Here is a 23,259-nt window from a genome sequence, read left to right on the forward strand (position 1 = left end):
CCTTGTCTTCTTGCCATGCACTATGTTGCATTACCTCCACTTCTGATCTTGATGTCCCTTTACATCGGACTCCACCAACCAATTAGATTTTCCCCCCAATGTGACATTATAAAGGAAGATCTCCGCCCAGACTAGTTGTTCAGCTCTGTTGTTCTCTGCAGGGGTGTGGCTCAGCAGGAGCCCGTTTATATAAACACCTCTCATTTGAGGGGGGGTTCAGCTGAAGCACATATGGAACCTCTAATCAATATTGCGCAAGAGAAAGTGTGATTATGCCAAATATAATTTTTTTGTTTAGTCTTTAAGTTGTGTCAAACTCTTTTCTTTGCAAGGATACTGGAGTGAGATACCATGTGATTCATGATCTACGGGCAACTTGAAAATGCCAATTAGCCTAATCTGCACGTCATTGGACTGTGGGAGGAAACCAGACAACCCAGGGAGAAAACCCACCAAGCACAGGGAGAACATGCAAACAGACCTGACAGGGGAATCGATCCCAGGACATGGAAGTGCATGGCGACAATGCTAACCACTAAGCCTGAATATCATAGGTATAAAAAAGTTCCTGTAATGTACAAGTGGTGTTGGTGAATGATCATGTGTGCAGTTCCCACAGACATATGCACTTCTTTGGAAGTTGGTGACAAGTTATCCATCGATTATTAAGAATCAAGGACTCTCGCTGAATGTTCAGAGGAACGACTGCATTGACCGCTGAGTCAGCTCTGTCAGGATCGACATTTCACACACGTACGGACTTCTTGAAAACATTTTGTCAATCGGTTTAACGTCTCCATTCTCCTGCGCATGAGACAAGACATTTTACTTGAGCTCATCTTATAAAATTCATCCTTCTTTTTAAAAATTAGGATTGTAATTATTTTGGTATAAGATTTGCAATTGCTGTGGTATAAGCGGAATAAAACATTATCAGAATGGTGCACGCCACGCTACACACCATTGTGTTTTTTACCTAATCCAGTAAATAACATTACTGACTACAGCTAAGCAGTGGATAAGTTTCAAGGAACCTCTGGTGAAGAGAATGTAGTGATAGCATGTGATCGGATACAACAGTTCTTTTTTTAATTAAGTGTGATGCACTAAATTAAACATGTTAAAACTAATTAAGGAAGGCAGCTGATATAATGTTAATTAAGAAACATACCTTTAATAACATGGCTCAAATCAGTTCCTTAATAAAGTTTTTAGTGTGAGAAAAGATATGAGCAAATATAGTTTATTATGACCAACTAATATGTTTCCAATACATGTTAAAACTAGTAACAAGCATTCCTAAAGTTCCCATATTGCTCCTTTAGCTGATCTGAGGACAGAAAATGCTGCACAGTAGTGTTAAAGAAACACACACACACACACACACACACACACACACACACACACACACACACACACACACACACACACACACACACACACACACACACACACACACACACACACCAGGGACATTACAAATGATAATTTTTGTGTGTGTTGAAAATATTAACACTCTCCAAAAAGCAAGAACAAAAAAGGGATCCTTTACCCAAAAAAATAATAAAATAAAAATAAATTGGTATATACAGTTAGAAACTAGACCTGGGTGCGAAAAAGAAGACAAGGCCACAGATTGGGAGATGATCTAAATCTAATCTAAAGATGACGGTAATAATACTACCAGGAGTGTTTGCTTTAAAGAGTCAGTTTGTCATCTGTTATGACCATGTTCTTGTGTAAAAACCATCTTTAAGTAGTAAATGGTTAATAAGGTAATTTCTAGCATTAAGCAGAAATAAATAAGATTGCTGCCACTTCTTAACAAGTATCATACTCAGGATCAGGTGATGCTTTGTTAACCGAATGAAAAACAAAAAAGAAAGAAAGAAGCTGTGTCCTTCCAGAGTCAGTCAGGTCACATGACAAATCAGATTAGCCTTGCCAAGGAGTGACGCAGCTCACATGCAGGATTGCGTAATTTGAGAAAGTCCCTAAACTTGGTTAAATGCAGTGCGGACAAGTTAAACCTGTCTATTCGCTTAGGACTGAAAAGAACTGCTGACTCATTTAACACGTCTCACACAGCACGAGCACTAAGGCTTGGCTTCCCTTTCTATTGTTAATATTTAAAGCGTGTTCTTGAATAATTTAATGAGGAAAAAAATCCAAATGAATGGCCGTAACAAAGTTCAATGGTGGCCTGGCGATGACATCACACCATCGGAGCGTGGCAATGCTCTAGCTATAATTTATATTATATTACATTACATTACAGAAAGGCCATATATGCAAAGTGCTTATAAAAAGGATTTATAGCAATAAAATAAGAAGCTTTGCGTTATGGTGTTTAAATTCAATCAGATCCTTCAATGTTGTGATTAAAATAACCTCCACCAAAAAGACACCAGTGCATTTTTTTTGTTTAGTTTTTTTGCATGAGGTAAATGGTACTGCTGTCTGTAAGAAAATCACTGCTTCGTATGAAATATTTTAGGTAAATAATCTGACCAGGCCTCTTTTTTTTTTCCTTCTCCTGAAGACTTAATTAACTGGATATACATTTGAAAAGAAAGAGGTTTGCAAGATTAGGTCTTCTTCTTGAGCTCCTCGAAGCGCCGTGACAGGTCGTCAAAGTCAATGTCATCTGATGCGCCGTTGTTGCCGCCGAAGGATGAGTTAGGGAGCGTGTCAGGAACCGATGGAAGCTCGGGAAGCATGTTGTTGTCGAAGACCTGAGGAGATGGGCCTGCACAAAGAGAAATGCACAATGGGGTGTCTGTGCTGGAGGACATAAACATTAACAAGAAACTGTCACATGAGGTTTCTGTGGTCAGAGAATGTGGATACGTACCTGGGACGACCTGGGGAGAAGCAGTGGGTTTGACGTTAAAATCGTCAATCTTCGATAAAAACAAAATACATGTTAGGGAGGATTTAAAACACTACTGTTCTGAATACTGTATTATATAAAAGATCTTTGTGTTAGTGTGTTATAGTGTGTTATTTCTCTAGGGAAGAAGAGTTTTTTTTTTTAAATGAAGCAGCAACAATTAGGGCATGTATTAAAAAAAACATCAGAGAGTGTAGTACAGGTGAGTGCAAAAGTTTGTAACCCTATGTTTTCTAAATAAGTGTTTACAGTTTATCCATATACAAACTCAATAATAGAATATAGACGGTTAATACACATGCTGTGTATTACAACTGCTAGAACTTTCTTAATTAGATCATTAGTAATTAGACCATATTTACATGAGATTTAGTGGCCGCTATATGTATTAGTTAGAAGTTAAGGAACCAAGTCATATAGGTGGGTCAGTAACAATGCAAATAAAATATTTGGGAAAAAGGAAACCGCAAAAAAAAAGAATCATTAAATAAAATAAAATATTCAGGAACAATATGAGGAAGTCGATAAAAAATGGATTTAAGGAATTTAAGGAAGAAAGAATGAAGTCAGTCAGAAAGGATGTCAAGACAGACATAACTCAGCGAAGAGAAGTAGGATGTTGCTGAAAATCTCCAAAGGTTTAGAACCAACACCAGCATTAAACATTTTCCCCTCCGTAAAGATTTTACAGTCGAGTGTAAAAAAAAAAAAATACATAAAAAAATAATAAAAACTTGTACACTCGACTGTAAGGGCTGAAAGTGATGCAGTTTAATATATCCAGACACCATTCCCTTCACCCCAGCATCTTTGTTACACCTCGGGTTCAGATTAGGAAGGAATTAAGACACGAGGGTTAGTATTTTAAAAAAATTAAAAAGAGGAAATGAAGCGGCAACAAGCGACAATGCAGGTGAACCACAATAAACTCCTCTTTCCTTAAAGGCCAACATGGTGTCCGGTTCAGTCTGGAAGGGTGAGGTAGGGGCAAGGGGTACTTGCACTTACAGACTCATAGGTTGGGGGGCAGCTAGGAAGTTGAGGTGGCTGCCCGCCCCTCACTGGAGGCTGGAAGTTGTTAAAGCCAACATCATAGGTGCCAGGAGGAGCACTGAAGGGCTCCTACAGACAGCGTGGAAGAGAGTGTAAAAAGAGTGTGCTGGCTACATTAGCATTCATTTACTATGTCACTCGTTCTCAACCCTGGTCCTGGAGGAGCTTCCTGCCCTGTACGGTTTAGTGACTTCCGAGCGCAGGTGGTTTAATTAACAGTCTTTTTAATTGAAGTGGGTGTGGTAAAGCAGGCAAAACACTAAAATGTGCAGGGCAGGTGGTCCTCGGGGACCAGGATTGAGAACCACTGTACTACGTGACTTGTTGGAAGACGTGACTTACAGCTCCTTTAGGTGGAGGGTAGCTGAAGGCTGTGTGTGTCGGCATGGGCATAGGCATGGGCATGGGCATAGCAGCAGCCGGAGCAGTGAAACCTCCACCACCTCCGCCTCCACCACCGTGCTTCTTAAAGTCGCTGTCCACGTCTATGAGGTCTGCTTCCTCTCCTACCTCCGGCTATAAACACAGCAGCCAGTTAAACAGAATCACCTGAATTAACCACAAGTCAAACGATACCCAGCAGTGCGTACGTGCTCCTTCCTTACCCGCACCATAGCGTCAGGCTCGTACGGGACGTTGTAGTTTTTGGCGATTTCGATGAGGTAACGTTCTACCAGGATCTTTGGCGGGGCCTCTACACTCAGTTTGTGCATGAGCTGGTAATATAAGACCAACACAGAGTTTTAGCATAAAGCCTAAGTTTTTTTTTCGTTTTTTTTTTAACAGTAATAAATATTATATGAATTCATACTCTGTCATTGACTGTCCCGATTTGGTTGGTCCTACATAGCTTGCCATACTCCTTGCTGTATTTGGCACACAGTTGATCTGAAACCTAAACAAACAAACAAACAAAAAAAGCTCAAGACTTAAGATTGGGAAAAAAAGTGCTCATCCACATGTTACTTGTGTATGAGGCTACTCACTATTTTGAGCTCGGTGACTTCTGACTGTAGTCGAGGAGCCGCCCAGATCAGAGTGGACACGGCTTCCTGAAGGCCAGGATCGAGCTCTCTATGAGGAAGAAGACCAATTGAACTCCATTGTAAATTTTATTAATTCGTTCACCTTTACTTCATATCAAGCTGGAGAGGGTTCAGAGAGTGCTCTTATGTATATAACGAGACACACTAATGTGAACTTCGCAATTTTATTCTATTTTTATTTTATTCTAAGAAAAAATGTGAAAGAAAGCAATCAAAAGATACAAATTCATAAAAAAAGACTAGCTATTTAACTAGGTGAAAAGTAATGGCACCCTAAAATATATAATAATAATACCCAATACTATAATTTATATGGATATTTTTGTATTCAGCTTGCTTACATTTTCTTGCTTTTTTAATCTGAGCTTCCAGTCAGATGTCAGAGTCTATTGGCAATCATTGAATTACTGAACGAGCCACCTTCCCTGTTTAACAGCCAACAGTATAAACTAATTACAGTCATATAATTAAATTCCATTTGGACTCTCTTAATCTAGAAATGCAGACTCAGTGGGCACACAGGAAACGTGACACTCTTGTTTTTTAACTAATTTCTCAATGTTGCTGAATTTTCAGTTCTAATGTTTCAAAAGGTTTTTATTCACTTTTCATAACAGCAGCTCTGACAGTAGTTCAAGGTGTAATTAAAATCAGAAGATAATATTTCTTAAAAAAATTAAATAAGTTGATTCTGTGAAGCTGTCTGTGAAGAGACATTAATTTGGCATTTTTGGAAGGAGTCTCCAGTGCCAGCACTTTGTAACAGCCACAGGTAAAATGGCAGTCTTCAATTTTGTTTTAAATAGATTTTTTCTTTATTACAAAAATAAATACATTTATTAAAACACAGTTTGGTGAAAGATTAAACATAATTATAGAAATCAATCTGCTCTGATGATCTCCCACAATATTAAAATCTAACTATAGCCAAACAAAATATTCCAAAAAATAGCATGTTTCTGTGGGATTAAAATAATCTAAAATGCTGTTGCTAGACAACTTCAGGTTGTTTTCACATCACACCAATCATTGTTAATGCTTTTTTTCCTGCTAATAGCACATTCACTAACTGTGATAAGCCTAAAATAAATAATAAATACTTATTTATTCTCTGATTGATTCTTTTGCCATTTCCAGGCTTCTAATTTTCAATCAATTAGCACTTGCTATGTTTTGAGTTGTGTGTGTAGTAAGTGGGCATGAGTTATGACTTTTGATAATGTGTGTATGTATATATATATTTGCCAGCAGATATATATATATATATATATATATATATATATATATATACATTTAGGCTTTTGGCAGACGCTCTTATCCAGAGCGACTTACAAAAAGTGCTTTAATGTTTACATCATTGGATACATACTTACACTGGCCTAACTAGGTTTATATATATATATATATATATATATATATATATATATATATACACATTTTATTTATAATGCACTTTATATTTGAAGATAAACTCAAAGTGCTACAAATTAATCAAAATAAAAAGCTCTGATAAAAAGAAGGTTTTAAGACCAGATTTAAAAGCATCAACAGTCTGTGGCATTCTCAGATACTCAGGGAGTGCATTCCACAATCTAGGTGCAGCTGAACAAAAATAAAAAAATTATTATATTGCTCATTTTTTATCTATTTTGTAGTCAGTGTGGCGATACGTGAATTTTCAAACAAAACATTCATAACTGAATCGCTTTTTCCCCCTATACGTCTAATCCTTACACACCCTGCCAATTTCTAGTTAACTTCTGGTCCCTGAAACTTACTTCATAGACTGGATAAGGCCGAAGCGGGCCAGCAGCAAGTCACAGTACAACTCGAGAATCTCCATGGCTTCCACTAGATAATCTTCTCTGATGATGTGCTCCACCCTAATCCGTGCTCGCTCATCTTTACCTGCTGACAGGTAGTCCGCAATCTCCTTCCTGGCCTTCTGAGCTAATTCAGCTGGAAAAACAGAAGACAAAACATGATTTAGTGACGTCATCTACAGCTGAATGAGAACAAATAAAGAAGGATTTCTTTAAAAATCTCACTTTTCTTCTTTTCGAGCAGTTTGAGGCGGTTGATGACGAGTCTAAGATTGACTCGAAGTCTCTCTCCTTTGAACCCACCACCGAGCATGATGGACAAGATCACTGTAGAAAATTACCAAACACAAAACAAGCCCAAAGGACATCATATCATATGTGTACAGTCCTTGAGACAGCTTTGACTTTTAGAAATTCTTAACATGTCTGTTTCAATCCAGTTTTTTAAAGCTATAACTATGAGAAAAGAAGTTTATCATTCACCCTCACTATTTTTATTTAAATATATGTTTAAAAGCCCAATATCTATAAATCTAGGTAAAATAACCACACACACACACAGAGTAGAGTTATAATTAGCTAAACTGAGCAACTAAATACCTTTATGCTAAAGGATAGTTATTACAACCACAAACAAGTCACTGTCAAAATAATAATATTATTAGTTATAATATTAATTAAACAATTATAACAATCATTTCTAATAGAAAAATAAAAAAAATCTAACCTGGTGTTTTAAAATGTATACCAAAAAAAAAAAACTGACGCGTGTAAATAAACTACGCTAAAAGGTTAGCGTCTACCAAGCTAGCAAGCAGAAAATGGGGTTATTAATAATACTACCCGTATTCATTAAATCCCGCCCCTTCAATACGATTGGTTAACAGGCCCTGGGTTTCTGTCAATCATCGCCTGTAACCAATGGAACATCGGTAAGGACAGCTAACTAACCAACCACAGAAGAGGATTTAGAAAACAGGTAGAGTTTAAAAAAAAAAAAAAAAAAAAAAAGGCAAAGCCAGGCAAGACGAGCCATCATACCAGGAAGAGAGACAACACTAACCGGTCAAAGAAAAACTACGCAAAGGCTGTATCTTTGAAACAGATACAAAACGAATGTGTAATATGTACATTGAACGTTATACTCACCTTTCTTCTAATTCGTATAAAAACGGGCGTAAATGAACGTAGCCACCAGTTTCGGTGCTGGAAATGGTATCAAGCTTCTTTTTTACTTCCGCATTGAACGTAACTCATGACGTCTGACGTCACACTGATACTCACATTCTGGGAAACTCCCGTTAGTTACACAACAAACATAGCAACCAGAAAGAAAGAGCACAAAAATCATGACTTGATCATTTTAAACGTAAAGAAAGAGGCGACTTAACACACTTAAAGTCTAAAGATAGCAAGAATTTAAACCACATTAGAGTGCAAAATGGTAAAAATTTGAAAAAAATCAATGCATTAATACTTTGTTACAGTCAGATTACTTGAAGTTATTTACAAATTAGTAAAAAAAAAACAGATTCAGACAAAGAATTAATTATTTCTGGATGTAATGTTATTAATCTAAAACTGAAAATGGGATCCAATGGGCAAACATTTAATTAGTTAGTACTTACAAATACACTTAATAAATCCTAATAGTTTTATGTTTTTATTAAATTGAAAGGCTTTGTAAAATAAACTACATATTATACAATTATACAAAACCCTATTTGTTTTTTAATTACCTTAAAATATATTATTATTTAAATTTTAAGCCCTTTTGGGTGCAGTTCTCACGAGCAACACTAGATGTCAGTATAGCTCAGTTTATTATAGGAGCTCCCTTTTCTCTCTCTCTCTCTCTCTCTCTGGGTTAAATATTGTGTTTTATTATATTTATTTGTTATAGTGCATTATAATATATAATCTGCAACTAAAATAACCATGTTGAAATCAATGAAAGTTATTAAATTATTATTTTAATTCTATTAAAATAGTGGTTAGTGGTTACCGCTACACCAGCAATTCTTTAATCACAAACAACATGTCTTCATTATGAAATCAAGGTCGATTTAAAAGAATTTTTTAAAGTTCACATGGAATAATGGAGCTGACTATGGCAGCATTTAGAGAAAGTGCTGAAAGGCAAACTGGTGACATTTTGTGATTTGGTGAACAAATAACCTTAAAGGGTATTTTATTCCAGAGAGAATTTAACTCACATTTAAAATCAATATAGATAGAGTACACTACTAATGATCTGTCTCATGAGGAAACAAATGTTAAAAATTGAACTATTGCATCGGCAATGTAAATTAAACTCATTTACAGTATGTTAAGCCTTTATTTGTCACATATAAATATATAACTACATAGTAAAAGTGTTTCTTTGCATATTCCAGCATGGGGTATGGGGTCAGAGTGCGAGGTCAGCCATGGGCATAAGGACAGCGTTAGGGGACCTGGGGCTTGAACCACCACCCTTCTGATCTGTAACACAGTGCCATAACCCTCTGAAATACCACTGCCCTGGTGATCACAGATCATTCATAATATAAACACCGCTGCCAGGTGAGCTGAAGACATTGATCACTTACTATACCCCAATAAACTGGTGACAGAATCATGGGCACCCAAGGCTCATGTATGCCCATGGGATCATCCGGTCCGATCCTACATAAAAGTCAATGCAGCACAAAAAGAAGTTAATGCTGACCATGAGAGAAAGGCACCAAAATACCCAGTGCAGCACAGCACAACGCACTGGGCACAGCAGGCGAAGACCCCAAGGCTGCCAGTCCAGCCTCCAAACTCCCCAGATCCCAATATGATCGAGCCCCCATGGGATGCACCGAACATAGAGTTCTGATTCATAGGGGCTCCACCACCACAACCCAGAGCACCCAAAGGATCGGCTGTAAAATATTCTGGTCCCAGACACCACAACACACCCCCAAAGGCCCTGCGGAAAAGTGGTACTGTATAAGGGGAACCCAAAAACCTAGTGATCAAGTCATATGTAATATCTGTGTCTTTATACTATATTTCCTTCAAACAGACTTTCCTTTAAACTGCTATTACTCTCAACTAGTCAGTGACCTAATGAAGTCAAATCAGGACTTTTAATGTGCGAAATAATAAAACACATGAATAAAAAAACTCCCTCTATATAATCCCCTGCTACATCGAGGTAGAAAGGTTTCTCAAGTACACTGGAGCCAGGATCAGACTGCCTGCTGCACATCTGAAACGCTGGCTCCCCAGGACCTCCTTTATTGGCCCAAAGATGTGGAAATGGCTTGAAGGCGAGGTCAGGACTGTACACGGGACGTGGCTGTTCTTCCAAGCCGAGTTCATCTAACGTGCACCTGGTGCGGTGGTCAGTTGGAGGTCATGGATAGTCCGGCAAAAAACAGAACACCTTTGGTCATTAAGTGTTCATGGGGACGGCTGCAGTGTGCTCTGAGCCACCTTGGCTGTTATCATCATTCACGGACATACAGCCTTCTTTAAAACATTTGCACCATTCAGATGTTTTACTGCGGCTAAGAGTCTCATCAGTGCTTAAAGTCTTCTGTAAATGTCAATCAGTTTTTCCCCCTCATTCACAAAGAATTTAATCATAAGACCTGTTTTGAACCGAACGCCCTTATAATATCAGGACGGATTTATTGAGAGAGGCTTTTAAAGAAGGTCGGTCTAGATAAAAAACCTAGACTACCTGCCAGAAACATGATCAATCTAAGGGCCAATCAGTATTAGTGCGCATCGCTCACATCAGCTCCTCCTTTATTCAAACTATTGAAATCGAAACTGAATTCTTTCTTGCTTATTCAGCTTCTTGTGCCTGAGTAACCGCTTCTGTTAACATTTACCAGTTTCTAAATCATATCTTTAGGTGTTTTGCAGCCTGTCACAGGAAACGTTTGTTTCCATTTCATTGCTTTCATTTAGTCTACGTTGATTTAATATGAAGAAATGAGGCTCAAGAATTTTTTGCAAAAATCGTGTTTTAGCTCACAAAGTAATCACCGTTTACAAATTAAGCAAAAAACAAAGAAGTAGTACGGTTTTGGAGTATATACTAAACTTCAAAACAGCCTAAATTCTCTTTATTACTGTATAAATTCTAAAAGTCTCTGCGACTTGTACTGAAGCAATTGAGTAAATATTCAGTTGGATTCAGATCTGTAAGTGAGTATGAATGCCATAGCATGCGGCCAAAACGTGGTATTGGTACTACAAGTGTCTCACCTACTATAGGTGAAAAAGTGTATTTTCAGATAGAATCATGAAATCAACATTTTTCATAATTCTTAATGCGCATTCTTGATGCATGCTTGTTTTTTTCAAGCTCCTTATTTATTGAAACTGGTGAGGCCGACGCACTCTAGACATTTCATACTCTGACTTAAATATACGTCGAAAATATTGTATATAGTTGTAAATATTTGTATCTGGTGCACTGCAGTGTCTATTTCTTGTACAATTCACGTAAGCTACCGCCGTGATTTTTTCGCCTCTACAAATGTTCGCAGAACCGCGGTGCGTTCATATCTGTGCAAATTCGTAACTCGAATGTTCGTAAGTCGGGGACTACCTGTATTGTGTTGGTACTATCCAATTGGTAATTGGAAATTCTGTCCTTTCTAGTTTGCCTGGAGGCATGAGGATAAGCATGAATGGTTTGGCAGTATTCAGGACACTGAAGCTCTACTGAAGGATGCTGAGTTATACTCTCTTTTTTTTTATTTTGGGGGGGGTTTCCAATTTTCTCCCCTAATTTAGTCGTGGCCAATTCCTCCCCGTCACTAGGGGGCTCCCACATTAAGGCTACTACTACCACTCAGCCGTGAGGGGCCGAAGACTATCCCGTGTTTCCTCCGAACCGCATGACGTCAGCCGACCGCATATTTTCGAACTGCTCCCTCACGCACCGTTAGGGGCGGAGTAACACACTCGGAGGAAAGCACTAGCCGCTCCTTCCGCGTGTGCGAGCTCACAGACGCCCCTGATTGGCTGTATCGCCGTGATTAATGTGGGAGCGCAAGTACCCCTCATCCCTCCACCCTGAGAGAGCTCGGCCAATCAGCTCTCTCTGTGCCTCCGGCTGTGAGAGGAAAACAGCATCACCCGGGATTCGAACCAGCGACCTCCAGATTACACTGCGCCACTCGGAGGCTGCTGAGTTACTCTAATATTATACTCATTCATCTGTACGCACTAACTCAACATTGAGCGTACCATAAGTATGTTTTTCTAACCCGCGACATTTCATTTGGATTAGTATAAGAGTACGCTGCTGACTTTGCGTTCTCAAGTCACTTCTGTGGCCAGAGGAAAGGTTTTTTTTTTGTAAAAAAAAAAAGATCTACTTTTCGCACTTAATTCAGTGTAGGTAATATGTCAGGGGACAGGCACCAGCCAGAAGGTGGAGGAGAAAAAGGAGAGAGAGATGGAAAGAGAGAGAACGTGATTGATCTTTTCCACTCCAGCTACTTAAGTCAACCTCCTGCCTCTTCCGGAAAATCCTGAGGGATCAAATCATCTCTGACAAAACTAGGCCACGGTTTTTCAACATGCACACAGGCACAGAGCGATCAGTAAAGGGTGACACACACAGGCACACACACACACACACACACACACACACATGACACACACACACACACATGCACACACACTGAAATCTATCTACCCCCCAAGCTGTAAACGAATTCTCTGGAATTTAAAGCGTGAGGATTGTCTGCATTCCAGCGTGTCACTGAGCACGGTGACTGAAATGGTCAAACCATAGCAGACGTGGGAGGAAAAGCAGGTCAGGATTTAGAGCAATGCTGAAGGGAAGCTGGCATACCACCGGTTGGAAGGAGATACATCCGAGACAGTACACAGTCGAGGGTGGGTGATGCCATGTCCTAATAATTTTTGTTTTGGTTGTTGTTGTTTTTTTCCGAATAAGGATTATTTGACGGTGATGTCCAGAAAAAAATGACACAGCCCATTAGTAATGCATCATCTTGTTTACCACTTCTCCTGTGTGACAGGGTCACGGGGGGCCTAGAGTCTCACTTATTCACTCATCGCCTATACCGCTTTATCCTGTATTCAGCGTCGCAGGGGAACCAGAAAACTTAGTGCACAAAGTGAGGTCCAACCTTGACAGGATGCACAAAATATGGACAATCCCAATGAGCCTAATCTTCACATCTTTGGGAGGACACCAGAGTACCCAGAGGAAACCCACCACACACAGGGAGAACCTGCATATAGACCTGAGACGGGAATCGAACCCTTGACCCTGGAGGTGCGAGGTCACAGTGCTCACCACGATGCCACCATGCCGCCTTAATGCAGCATCACTATTATAAACGCTTATTATAGTTCATCCTTGTGACACGGGGTCATAAAACTATTATGTATACACACAGGGACACGGTAATTGGAAAACAGCTTTTGTGACTGATTTGCAAAAGTGCCAATCCATCCAATGGCGCACACATACACCCACTCACTCACTTATTCACACACTACGGGCAATTTGGAAAAGCCAATTAACCTAATCTGCATTAGCCTAATCTACTTGTACTACATCAACAAATAATTACCACGGTTCTGTCAAAAAAAAATTCCAGTGTATTTTATATCACGGAGCTGGTGCCATTATAATGTATCTGACTCTATTAAGTATCCGACTTTCAGCATATCTACCATGTGTCTGAAACATGCCTTTTCTGTCGTGCTGTCGGGCACATGTGCTGCATGCAAATGAAGTAACCGGTAGCTGTGGATGCTGCAAAAAAAAAAAAACTGCTAACAAAAGTGTTACATGTTGCACCTTAGCTGTAGACTCCAGTGCTGTAAACATCATTACTCCATACTATTTTGGTGCAATGGTACATGTACTACATCCGTCTGTCCATCCATCCATTCATCTGTCCATCTAGGAACCTCTGTAGTCCAACTAGGGACCATGGAGGCCAATGCTGACCATTATTTATTTCCATTTTTAGAACCGTGGTAGTAAAATGTCTTCCCCCGCACATCCACACACTACAGGCAATTTGGAAACGCCAGTAGGACTAATCTGCATCGACTGCAGGAAACCGGAGCACACAGAGGGCAATCGAACCCGGACCCTGGAGAACCATACGCCACCGTGCTGCTGTACTACAGTATAGTACAGGATTATTCAGTGTACAGTGGTATGATACTACGAAACATGTACCAGGATGGCATTTGATCATTATATTTGATCATCATATAGGTAGCAAGAACGCCTTAATCTTAATCTTAATCATTCCATGCTTTGATTAAATAGTTAGGGCTCTCTCTCTCTCTCTCTTTCTCTCTCTCTCACACACACACACACACACACACACATACACGCTCTCTCACACACACTCAAATACATTTTAAAACATTTTTCTTTACCTTTCTTTGCTTTTTTCGGCTCTTGACTGTTTCAAACAAGCCTTGTAAAATGATGTAAAAGCTCCTTATTTCCAATTTCTCCAAAGCTGTTTTAAAGAGTCAGTGATCAAGAAAATAGCTCTTCAAGTTCATTAATAATACACTGTGATATGTAATATTTAGCATTACTTAGGACTTTTTACAAATGTGTTAGTTTAAATGGACAAAAAAAAACCCTGCAAATTAATAGATCCCATGATCTCAGTGATAGATCACATAAATATACAGTTAGAAAGAAATCAGCCCCTGCCTCTACTTCCATATCATACAGTCACTTTTTCTCCAGTGTGCATGTACAAAGTCCAGTGGAACCTTGGATTACGAGTAACCTGGTCTGAGAGAGTTTTGCAAGACGAGCAAAATTCTAAAATAAATTTCAACCTGATAATTGAGCGGGTAATACGCATGCGCTTTGTCTGCCGAGCGTCACGTGATTACAACTAAGAGTTCTTCTCTCTTGTGCGCTGCGGGATTGTGGGTAAGCGTCTCCCATGCTCAGATTCAGTGTGTGTGCATGTGCGCACGAGTGTCGTTAGAGAGGTTGCTTGTTTAAGAAGTTTCCCGACAGAGCAGTGTTTCTGCGCGCACAAACACACATCAACGGAAACACTGCTCTGTCTGGCTTCCTTTCAAAGGTAAAGTGTAGGTTTATTTGTCCTATATTTACTTTATATTTTGTATCAAATAAAAATTTTTTATTCCATTATTTTTTTATGGGGAAATTAACTTGATATACGAGTGCTTTGATATACAAGCATGGTCCTGGAACACATTATGTTTAAGATTTAATTATACATGATGATAAATAGATTTTCTGCTTTTTGTCATTTATCCTATTTTGTATTGCTCAATTTAATCCCCTATTGTGACCTTATAGAAGAAGAGCCCCTCTCATAATTTGTTGCTCAAATCCACCCAGCGTGGCCCAGCTTTGTTGTTTGTAATTGGGGCGTGGCTCATAGTATCTTGCTTACATAGAAACTGAAACAGCACATTTGAAAAAGGATTGAAACAGAGAAAGTTTTATTTAATTATTTGTCTGCTTTTGGTAAGTCATTTAAAATCAGTTTGCAATCTCTCTTGAGACTCGTATTCCCCATTTGAAATTCTCCCGTTCCTTGTGAAACACATGTTGTATAAAGAAAAGCAGTTGATATAGGAGTAGCAGTAGCTGAAGGGAAACTACAACAGGAGCGAAGTAAATTAATTGGCTCACTGAACCTTCTATAATTAGTCCTGCCTCAGCTGGGGCACAACGTGAAAAATGAACCACCATTAGCAGTCCTGGATGAAACCATGTCTGTTTATATATCCAGTCATCCAGACCTACGGCTATTAATAACAAAACAAGGACAAAGTGTAAGGAAAGAAATACAGTTACAGGATAAATGCTAATAACTGTTATTATTTATGTAGTTATACAAATTAACCTTCGTCTCATCAGTGCGTTCAGAATTACATTCACCACACTAAAAATATCGCCATTTGCTGTTAGTTTCACTGCGCCACCTAGGTGAAAAAGTGATTTTTTATTCATTGTAGTATTATACAGTAAAACACTATTTTTTATAATACTTGACGCTTCTCATTTTCCGATCCATGTTTTGTTTTTTTGGAAACATACATACATATTTCTATTTTTATCAGATAAAAAAATCTCTTTAGCAAAGCTAAAGTGTCCGTAACTTTTTGGAATTCAAATTTTTCAATGATCTTTCAAATTTGTAAAGATATTTCAACATGTAATTTACATGGTTACGGACACTACATATTTTTTGGGTCAAATATAAAACACATATAAAACAGCTAAAGTTAGCAACTTGAAGTAGCTTCTTTGGCACACACATTTTCTGTATTATACGTATAACATAAAAAAGAAATAAAATCGGCATCAATACTGTGTTTTGGCCATATGCATTTCAATCTTGGGAAAACTGGGAACGAGTTTGGAATACACCCTGAATGAGACGTCAATTACCAGGAATCATGTACTGTACACACATACACACTTCCAGACATACTCTCAGTTACACCAATTCAGCTACATGCTTTTGGTAGACATGAAGAAAATTAAACACGACAGTAACTTAAGCTCATTTTCTGTAACACGGCCGCCCGTGCGACAGTCAAGTATCACCTCAGGGTTTTATAGTCGGGCAGATCGGCGGACGGGTGCGGTTGCTAGGCAACCCCACCACGCTGACAATCACATAGAACAAGCTACACCTGGTCGGTGGGATACTTAAACTCTCAGATAATTAGATAGCACCAGGTGTGAGAGCGTTGCTCTGGTATAGGGGAAAGAAACGAGAAAAGTGAAAAGATAAAGAAAAGAGAGTGTTAGGCGCTAAAAACGCTCCCCAGTGCTGGGGCTCCTTGGTGGCATACATAAGAGCCCCCTTGTAACATCTTCAAGAGAATAATAACAAAGCTTTACCCAGATGAAATGTTTTGTTAAAGCAAATATTTTCAGCTTCCTGTACATTAGTATATAACAGCCAAGTATAAATTATTATATAAATTTTGCTCGTCTTGCAAAACTCTTTTAGACCAGGTTACTCGTAATCCAAGGTTCCACTGTACTTTGTTTTTACATGCTCAATCATGTGTAAATATTCATTTTCTTTTCTTTGCTTTTCCCATCATGACACTACATTCCAATGCTCCTTTCAACACATGCAGCTCACAATGCTGCTAATTGCTGTTTTCACTTTAAAAATAACTCCAGATTTATTGCTGCTGTATTGCTTCATTAGTGGTGTTTGCTACATGTGTTACTGTTGCTACTGTTACTGAATAAATTATAAACGCTTTGATGCTTATTAACCAAAAACTATGTCATTTTCTGTGATAAACAGAACATGCATTGCAATAACATGGATTTGTTTTGCTGTCAAATATAAACTTACGAACGCAAAAGAAAAACTGTAATTTCATGCAAGCAAATCCCGTCAGTTTTTAAACCATTAACACATATGCGGTTTGAAGCCGAAATAAATAATCAATTTAATTTATTTATTTCTGCTTTCTCAGAAGAATTTAATTAAGTGAATATGTTTCATAACATGGAAGCTAGATAGAAAACTTGTTCTTTACAGCATGGTGCCGTAGTGGTTAGGACTGTCTGTCTGTGTGCATAGAGTTTGCTTTCCGTGCTCTGTAGGTTTCCTCTAACAAGACATACAGATTAGGTTAACAGGCATTTCCAAAAATTGCCGATTGTGTGTGCATGTGTGCCCTGCGATGGACTGACACCTCTCCAGGGTGTATCCTGCCGAGTCTCCTGGGATCCTGTACGGGATAAGTCGTAAAGGAATGAATACTAGTTCTTAGTTTCATATGAGTTTTTATTTTTTATTTTACATGCTTAATTAAGTCACTTAAATTATCTACTTTGTTCATATCAGATCAGATAATTTAGCTTAATTAATTAATTATGGTCACATAATCAACAATCTATGCACGTGTACGTGATTATAACATTGTGACCACGTGTGTGTGTGTATGTGTGCACATAGAGCAAAAGCAAGTGTGATTATAACATTGTGACCACGTGTGTGTGTGTGTGTGTGTGTATGTGTGCGCATAGAGCAAAAGCAAGTGTTATTAGAAAGATTCCTTGTTAAAGATTCAGAATGTTTCTCAGTCCATGGCAGGGGGGCATTTCAGCGCATAACACAAAAAAAGTTGAGCCACTCTTTTTCCATTTTGTCAACCAATCAAAGGGCTTGTGATCAGTGTTTTTACTGTCGATGCAATAATCCTAGACAACTCAATCCAGCCATACTAATCATCAACAACAGGTGTGTCGAAGAACCAACTTAGCCAGATCGGAATTAACACGACGATCTCATCTTAGATGTGTCAATTCATCTCGGATGCGTCAAGCGACGTACGAAGAACGGACCCCTGGTGAAGGAGAACATACATCCAGCATTAAGAGTTTAAAATTACATCACCATGGCTTTCCAGACTGTCATGAAAGATAGAAGCTTCACCTCAGATCAGGATGATAATGCCAGGGTGAAGTTTTCACATAATCACTGGACTTTTGGAGGAATTTCCTGTTGTTAGAGAAGCAAAAACATTGAACAGTTTGGTCTTATTGATCAGTGCTGTGCATGTAGAAAAAAAGTTCCATCTGAAGAACACACTCCCACACAACTAGGAAGCATGAGGGTGGCAGTGTTTTGCTGTAAAACAGACTGGAGCACTACGCACAAAACGTAGAAGGAATCAGGAGGAATTATTTAGTAGTATTAATACAAAACCATAGGACATCAGCCCGACAGTTGGCCGCTGTTGGGATTCAAAGCGGGATAATGATGCTAAGCATACTTCCAACCAAATGATGTAATGGCTCCTTCAATACTTTCAATGCACAGGATCATTGCTTGGGTAGAAGAGCCTACTGTGCCTAACTTTCTGGCTGATTTCTTGATGTTCTGGCAATGTAAATAATTTTCAAAAGTCTCCATCAAAAAGCCCTGAGCTGAATCCCACGGAAAATTTGTGGGCTGAACTGAAATAAATGCTCTAGCAAGGAGGCCCAGAACCGTGACTGAATTACATCAGTTCTGTCAGCAGGAATGAAAAAAAAAAAAAACATTCAGCAAATTATCCTGAGGAACTTGTGGGAGGCTGCAACAAGAGATTGATTCAAGCAATGCCACCAAATACTGCCAAAGTGTATATAAACTTCAGACTCTCTAATGAAGCAGAATAAGAAATGAATGCTGGAAGAAGTCTTTTGGTTAATAATTTGAAATGGCCAAGTAGATACTAAAATTGACTTAACAAATCGAAAGTCACGCAGGCAGTGGTGGCTGTGGCAGTTGGTTGAGGCCCTGGGTTGCCGATCAGAGAGTTGGGGTTGGAGCTCTTCCACTGCCATGCTGCAACTGTTGGGCCCTTGGGCACGGCCCTTAACCCTATGGCCATATGCTGCATAATACTGAGCCACTGGAGATCCTCAATGCTGGTCCCAAGCCTGGAGAAACGGGGCAGGTTCGACAGGGATGGCGTCCGGTGTAAAACCTTCCTCTTCTGGGGAAAAGACCAAGAAGATAATGTATCAAGGCAGATGAATTGTGATAAAGAAGTGAGAGACAGGTTTTACAGTCTAAGGTAGACCGAACGCAAGCCTAAGAGGTTGTGTGGTGGAAAGGATGAAACAATGAAGGCGGTCTCCCACTGTTGGGTTTCGCTGAACCAGATGGACCTGCAGAGAGCTTAATTTCCTGAGCCGACTGCTGTGATCGCTCCACACTGCGCTCTCACTTTCTCTCTCGGCATACAGCTAGGACTCTGGCATACAGATCAAGCACACAGACACATACTGTATAATACTCCCTTGTGGCTTGTCAAAATGATTATGTGAGGAGAGAGTGTGCTGTACATTGTACAACCATACGAGTCACACATTCACATATTCGCATACATACTATCTATATATATATATATATAAAAAAGGTACATTAGTTTGTACATTAGTCATACAGGAACTTGCTCTTTCAATTATTCTTTAAGTTTCCTACATTGGAGAACCAGAAACCAGTCTCAGAATAATTTCTGTCTGTATGTCTGTTTGCATGTCTGTCCAGACGTTTTTGTCACACAAAACTTTGCCAGTCTGGAATTCGCCTGAAGGCTACGCTATAAATATGGCCCTTTTTTTTCCTAGAAGGTGGGCGTGGTTACACAAGTCACTAAACGCGATAGTTACAGTACGCGATAGTTTACTATAAGTACACAGAACATGGGGAGACAACCGTAATGCCCCTATAAAGACCCAAATCCTCTTGAAGCACAAAACAAACGTCAAACAATCTTCAGATGTATGGACAGATCATTGTACTGTATAATTATTCTTCTTGCGGGAAATTTAAAAGCAGTTTGTCTCAGGTCCGAGGTGAGGGCGTGTACAATACCCGAACTGAAGGTAAAAATGTGAGGTTGCATTACCAAGGATTAAGTTTTAAATCTAGGATTAAAAATAAGTTTATCTATAAATTCAGTTGTTTATCTAGTTAAAAAATTCTAAGGATGGATTTTAAACATTTGAATATTCATTTTAGTCTTGTTGCTCAATTACTGGATTAAATCTGTGTTAGAATATTTTTTTTCACATCTCCACTCTTACCAGAATATATGAAATATCTTATTATGAAATGTAATCACTCGTTAATTTAAGATACACCAATCAGCCATCATATTAAAACCACTAATGAGTGAAGTAAAAAGCACAGATTAGTGTTGGCATTAAAGTTGGCATTTATAAGAAACAGGAAAAATGGGCAAGCGTAAACAATCAGGGTGGCTTTTGACAAGGGCCAAATTGTGACGTGTGGGCTGTTCCTGCTATGCAGTGGTTAGTACGTACCAAAAATGGACAAAAAAAGAAGGAGAAGCAGTGTGCACAGATCATTGCTCCATATGGGGAGTGGAGAAAAGCTACTGTAACACAAATTGGTGGAAAAAGTGAATGCTGGTTCTGAATCGTGTGTCACAAATCGCTCTGTATAGGGCTGTGTAGCTGCAGACCAGCTGCCAGAGTGCCCATGCTGACCACTGTACACCACCGAAAGCACCCAAAATGTGCACATGAGCCTCGGACTTGGACCGTTAAGCAACAGCAGAAGGTGGACACTGTTTTTCAAAAACAAGTCCACACCTTCTGACTAATCTGTCACAAATTCAACAGCGCTGTAAAATTAAGAGTAAGAAATGACACATGTCAACTGGCAAATGTGTTTAATGTCTGGACATGCTCACAGTGAACCGCAGATGGTGCCAATTATACAAATGAATAAGTGAGAATAAACTGAGAACACTGCACACATGATCTTTGTATTCCGTCTGACTTACTGTGATCCAAAGCTAGATTCAAATCCTCAGATTGGGATTTTTTTTTATTGCCATTATTAAAAGAACTCATTTGGAAGAGGTGAAGGCCTCGTGTGATGGGTATGAAATTTGTCACATATCGTTTTTGAGCCAGATAAGAGGTTACACAGAAGGATTTCAGATTCTTTAGTCTAGCTGTGGAGCAACAGTGCCATACAACCATGGCCATCATTTTAGCAATAATATTCTAATCACCCGTTAAAGCACAGACTCTCAAGGGCCTAAATCTAATAAAGCCTTTAGCACATGATCCTGACTAGCAAAACTACCAACACAACTCAAAATCCTTTACGCAAATATCAGCCTAAAGGCTCATAAGGCCACCTTGTGTGCCAGTAATTCTCATCATTCTTCATGCCCTGGCATCTATACACGACAATGTTACAGAAGGATCTAAATTACAGACTATAAACAGATTCCTTGTTTGCCAAATACCTTTATGTCTTTCTCTCTCTCTCTCTCTCTCTCTCTCACACACACACACACACACGCACACACACACACAAACTCACAGCTCTCTTTACACTCTTCTCATTGTCAGTATCATCAGCATAACAGATATTCATACAATATTATCTTTTAGGTTGTGTACCTTGTGTTTTCTCTGCAGCACACAGTTCATTTTAACCGTTTTAAAGAATAGATAAAGACAAAAACACACAAATCAAAAAGGATTCCATGTTCATATCTTTTTTCTTTTTTTTTTTCCTTTTTTTTTTTTTTGCTCATGGGAAACAGTTTCGGTGAGATGACATCATTATCATAAAGTCGGTCAGTTTCTGGTTATACCAGAGTGTGATGAGAAAACACTTTAGAGTCTTAAAAAAAAGGAAACAATTCTTGAGTGTTTTGCGCTTGAAGTCCTCATGCTAAGGGCGATGACCATGTGTCGTCATCCCTCTCGCTCAGTTTCTCTCGCCTCACGCTCTGCAGCTTTCTTCTTCACGTTGTCTCCGTCCAGTGTAAACAGCGCGATGGTGTGAAGTATGCAACTTCACTTCCTGTTCAGAGGTGGGAGGAGGTGGAGAAGCACAGCTTCAGGGTGTAGGGATTGGACCCGTCTGTGGAGGTGGAGAAACATCTAGTTATGGGCTGCCTGAATCAAGCGAAGAAAACAACTAAGGAGCTTTGAAATTACTGGAACTGGGTTAAGAACCTTTCAACACAGGGTCAGAAAAAAAAAAGTCATAAATGGAGACCTCTTAAACACTTGATGAAGTTGCATGGTAAATATTTTTTTTTATTTACCCATGATATAGATCAACCGAAGTATAAATGTTTATTAGTAAAAGTAAGAACATTTTCACACATAAAATGTGATGACAACTAAATAGCTGCGTGGCCATAGGAAAACCAGTGGCAGAATAAAAGTTGAATTTGCTAGGGAGCATAAAGGTTGGACTTTGGGGCAATGGATAAAGGTCATGATTAATGAATGCATTAGGATGAATAACGAATAGTGGCCACTGTACAAGCCTCCGGCCGCAATGATATGATCTGGGGTTGCTTTTGTTGGTCGGGTTTAATTAAACCCCACAACTACAATCCAAAATCTAGTAGAAAGCCTTCCCAGAAGAATGGGCAATATTATGACAGCTACAGAAACTATAAGGGACTAAAATCTGGAATGGAATATTTAATAAGCACATGTTAGGTGTGCTTATAAGAACTACATGAATTTACTAGATAATTATGTCATCCAGTGAAAAGGTGTTTTGTTATTTACATTAGCACACTTCGGTTGCGTTTTGTTAAGAAGTATGAAAATTTTATCTCGGAAAATTAGCTAGCCACTTTCAGGAGGGTGAATTCATGTGATTTTATCCAATAAAACTTATTTTAGAATTATTAATAAAATAGATTTGGTACATGTTAGGTGTTCACACACTTTTGGCCACATGGTGTCTTTTACTATCGTGGAACAGCAGTGAAAAATTATACTGTATATACCATTGTGTATGAACGTAACATAGAACTGAAAAAGCACTGATAAACATCTCTCCATAGAAATAATCAACTTTATGGGTGGTGAGTATAAAAATAATAACCGCTTCACGTTTTCTTCCTGAAT

At 38.9% G+C, this 23,259-nt stretch overlaps 2 protein-coding genes across 4 annotated transcripts in view; both read right to left on the reverse strand.

Annotated features, from left to right (window-relative positions):
* Positions 1-1,227: 1,227 nt before the first annotated feature.
* On the reverse strand, positions 1,228-8,075 carry ist1 (IST1 factor associated with ESCRT-III). Of its 3 annotated transcripts, none has more exons than XM_053513758.1 (10): positions 7,965-8,075; positions 7,041-7,142; positions 6,771-6,951; positions 4,933-5,020; positions 4,758-4,841; positions 4,552-4,662; positions 4,289-4,462; positions 3,902-4,015; positions 2,855-2,903; positions 1,228-2,749 (listed from the first exon to the last, which is right to left on the reverse strand). In XM_053513758.1, exons 2-10 carry the CDS (start codon positions 7,126-7,128, stop codon positions 2,589-2,591), a joined length of 1,050 nt encoding a protein of 349 aa, XP_053369733.1. In that variant the 5' UTR covers positions 7,129-7,142; positions 7,965-8,075; the 3' UTR covers positions 1,228-2,588. The 3 variants fall into 3 exon arrangements, with proteins under 3 accessions (XP_053369733.1, XP_053369734.1, XP_053369735.1); XM_053513759.1 differs by lacking the exon at positions 7,965-8,075 and adding an exon at positions 7,543-7,578; XM_053513760.1 differs by lacking the exon at positions 3,902-4,015.
* Positions 8,076-21,018: 12,943 nt separating this feature from the next.
* Positions 21,019-23,259, reverse strand: part of LOC128542742 (heterogeneous nuclear ribonucleoprotein L-like) — a 75,364-nt gene continuing 73,123 nt past the window's right edge. The window contains exon 13 of the mRNA XM_053512714.1: positions 21,019-22,249. Coding sequence (XP_053368689.1) covers positions 22,194-22,249 — 56 coding nt within the window. The 3' untranslated portion in view covers positions 21,019-22,193. The remainder of the gene's footprint in view (positions 22,250-23,259) is intronic.

This window comes from Clarias gariepinus, chromosome 15, assembly GCF_024256425.1.
Source record: "Clarias gariepinus isolate MV-2021 ecotype Netherlands chromosome 15, CGAR_prim_01v2, whole genome shotgun sequence".
In the NCBI taxonomy this organism is placed as follows: domain Eukaryota; kingdom Metazoa; phylum Chordata; class Actinopteri; order Siluriformes; family Clariidae; genus Clarias; species Clarias gariepinus.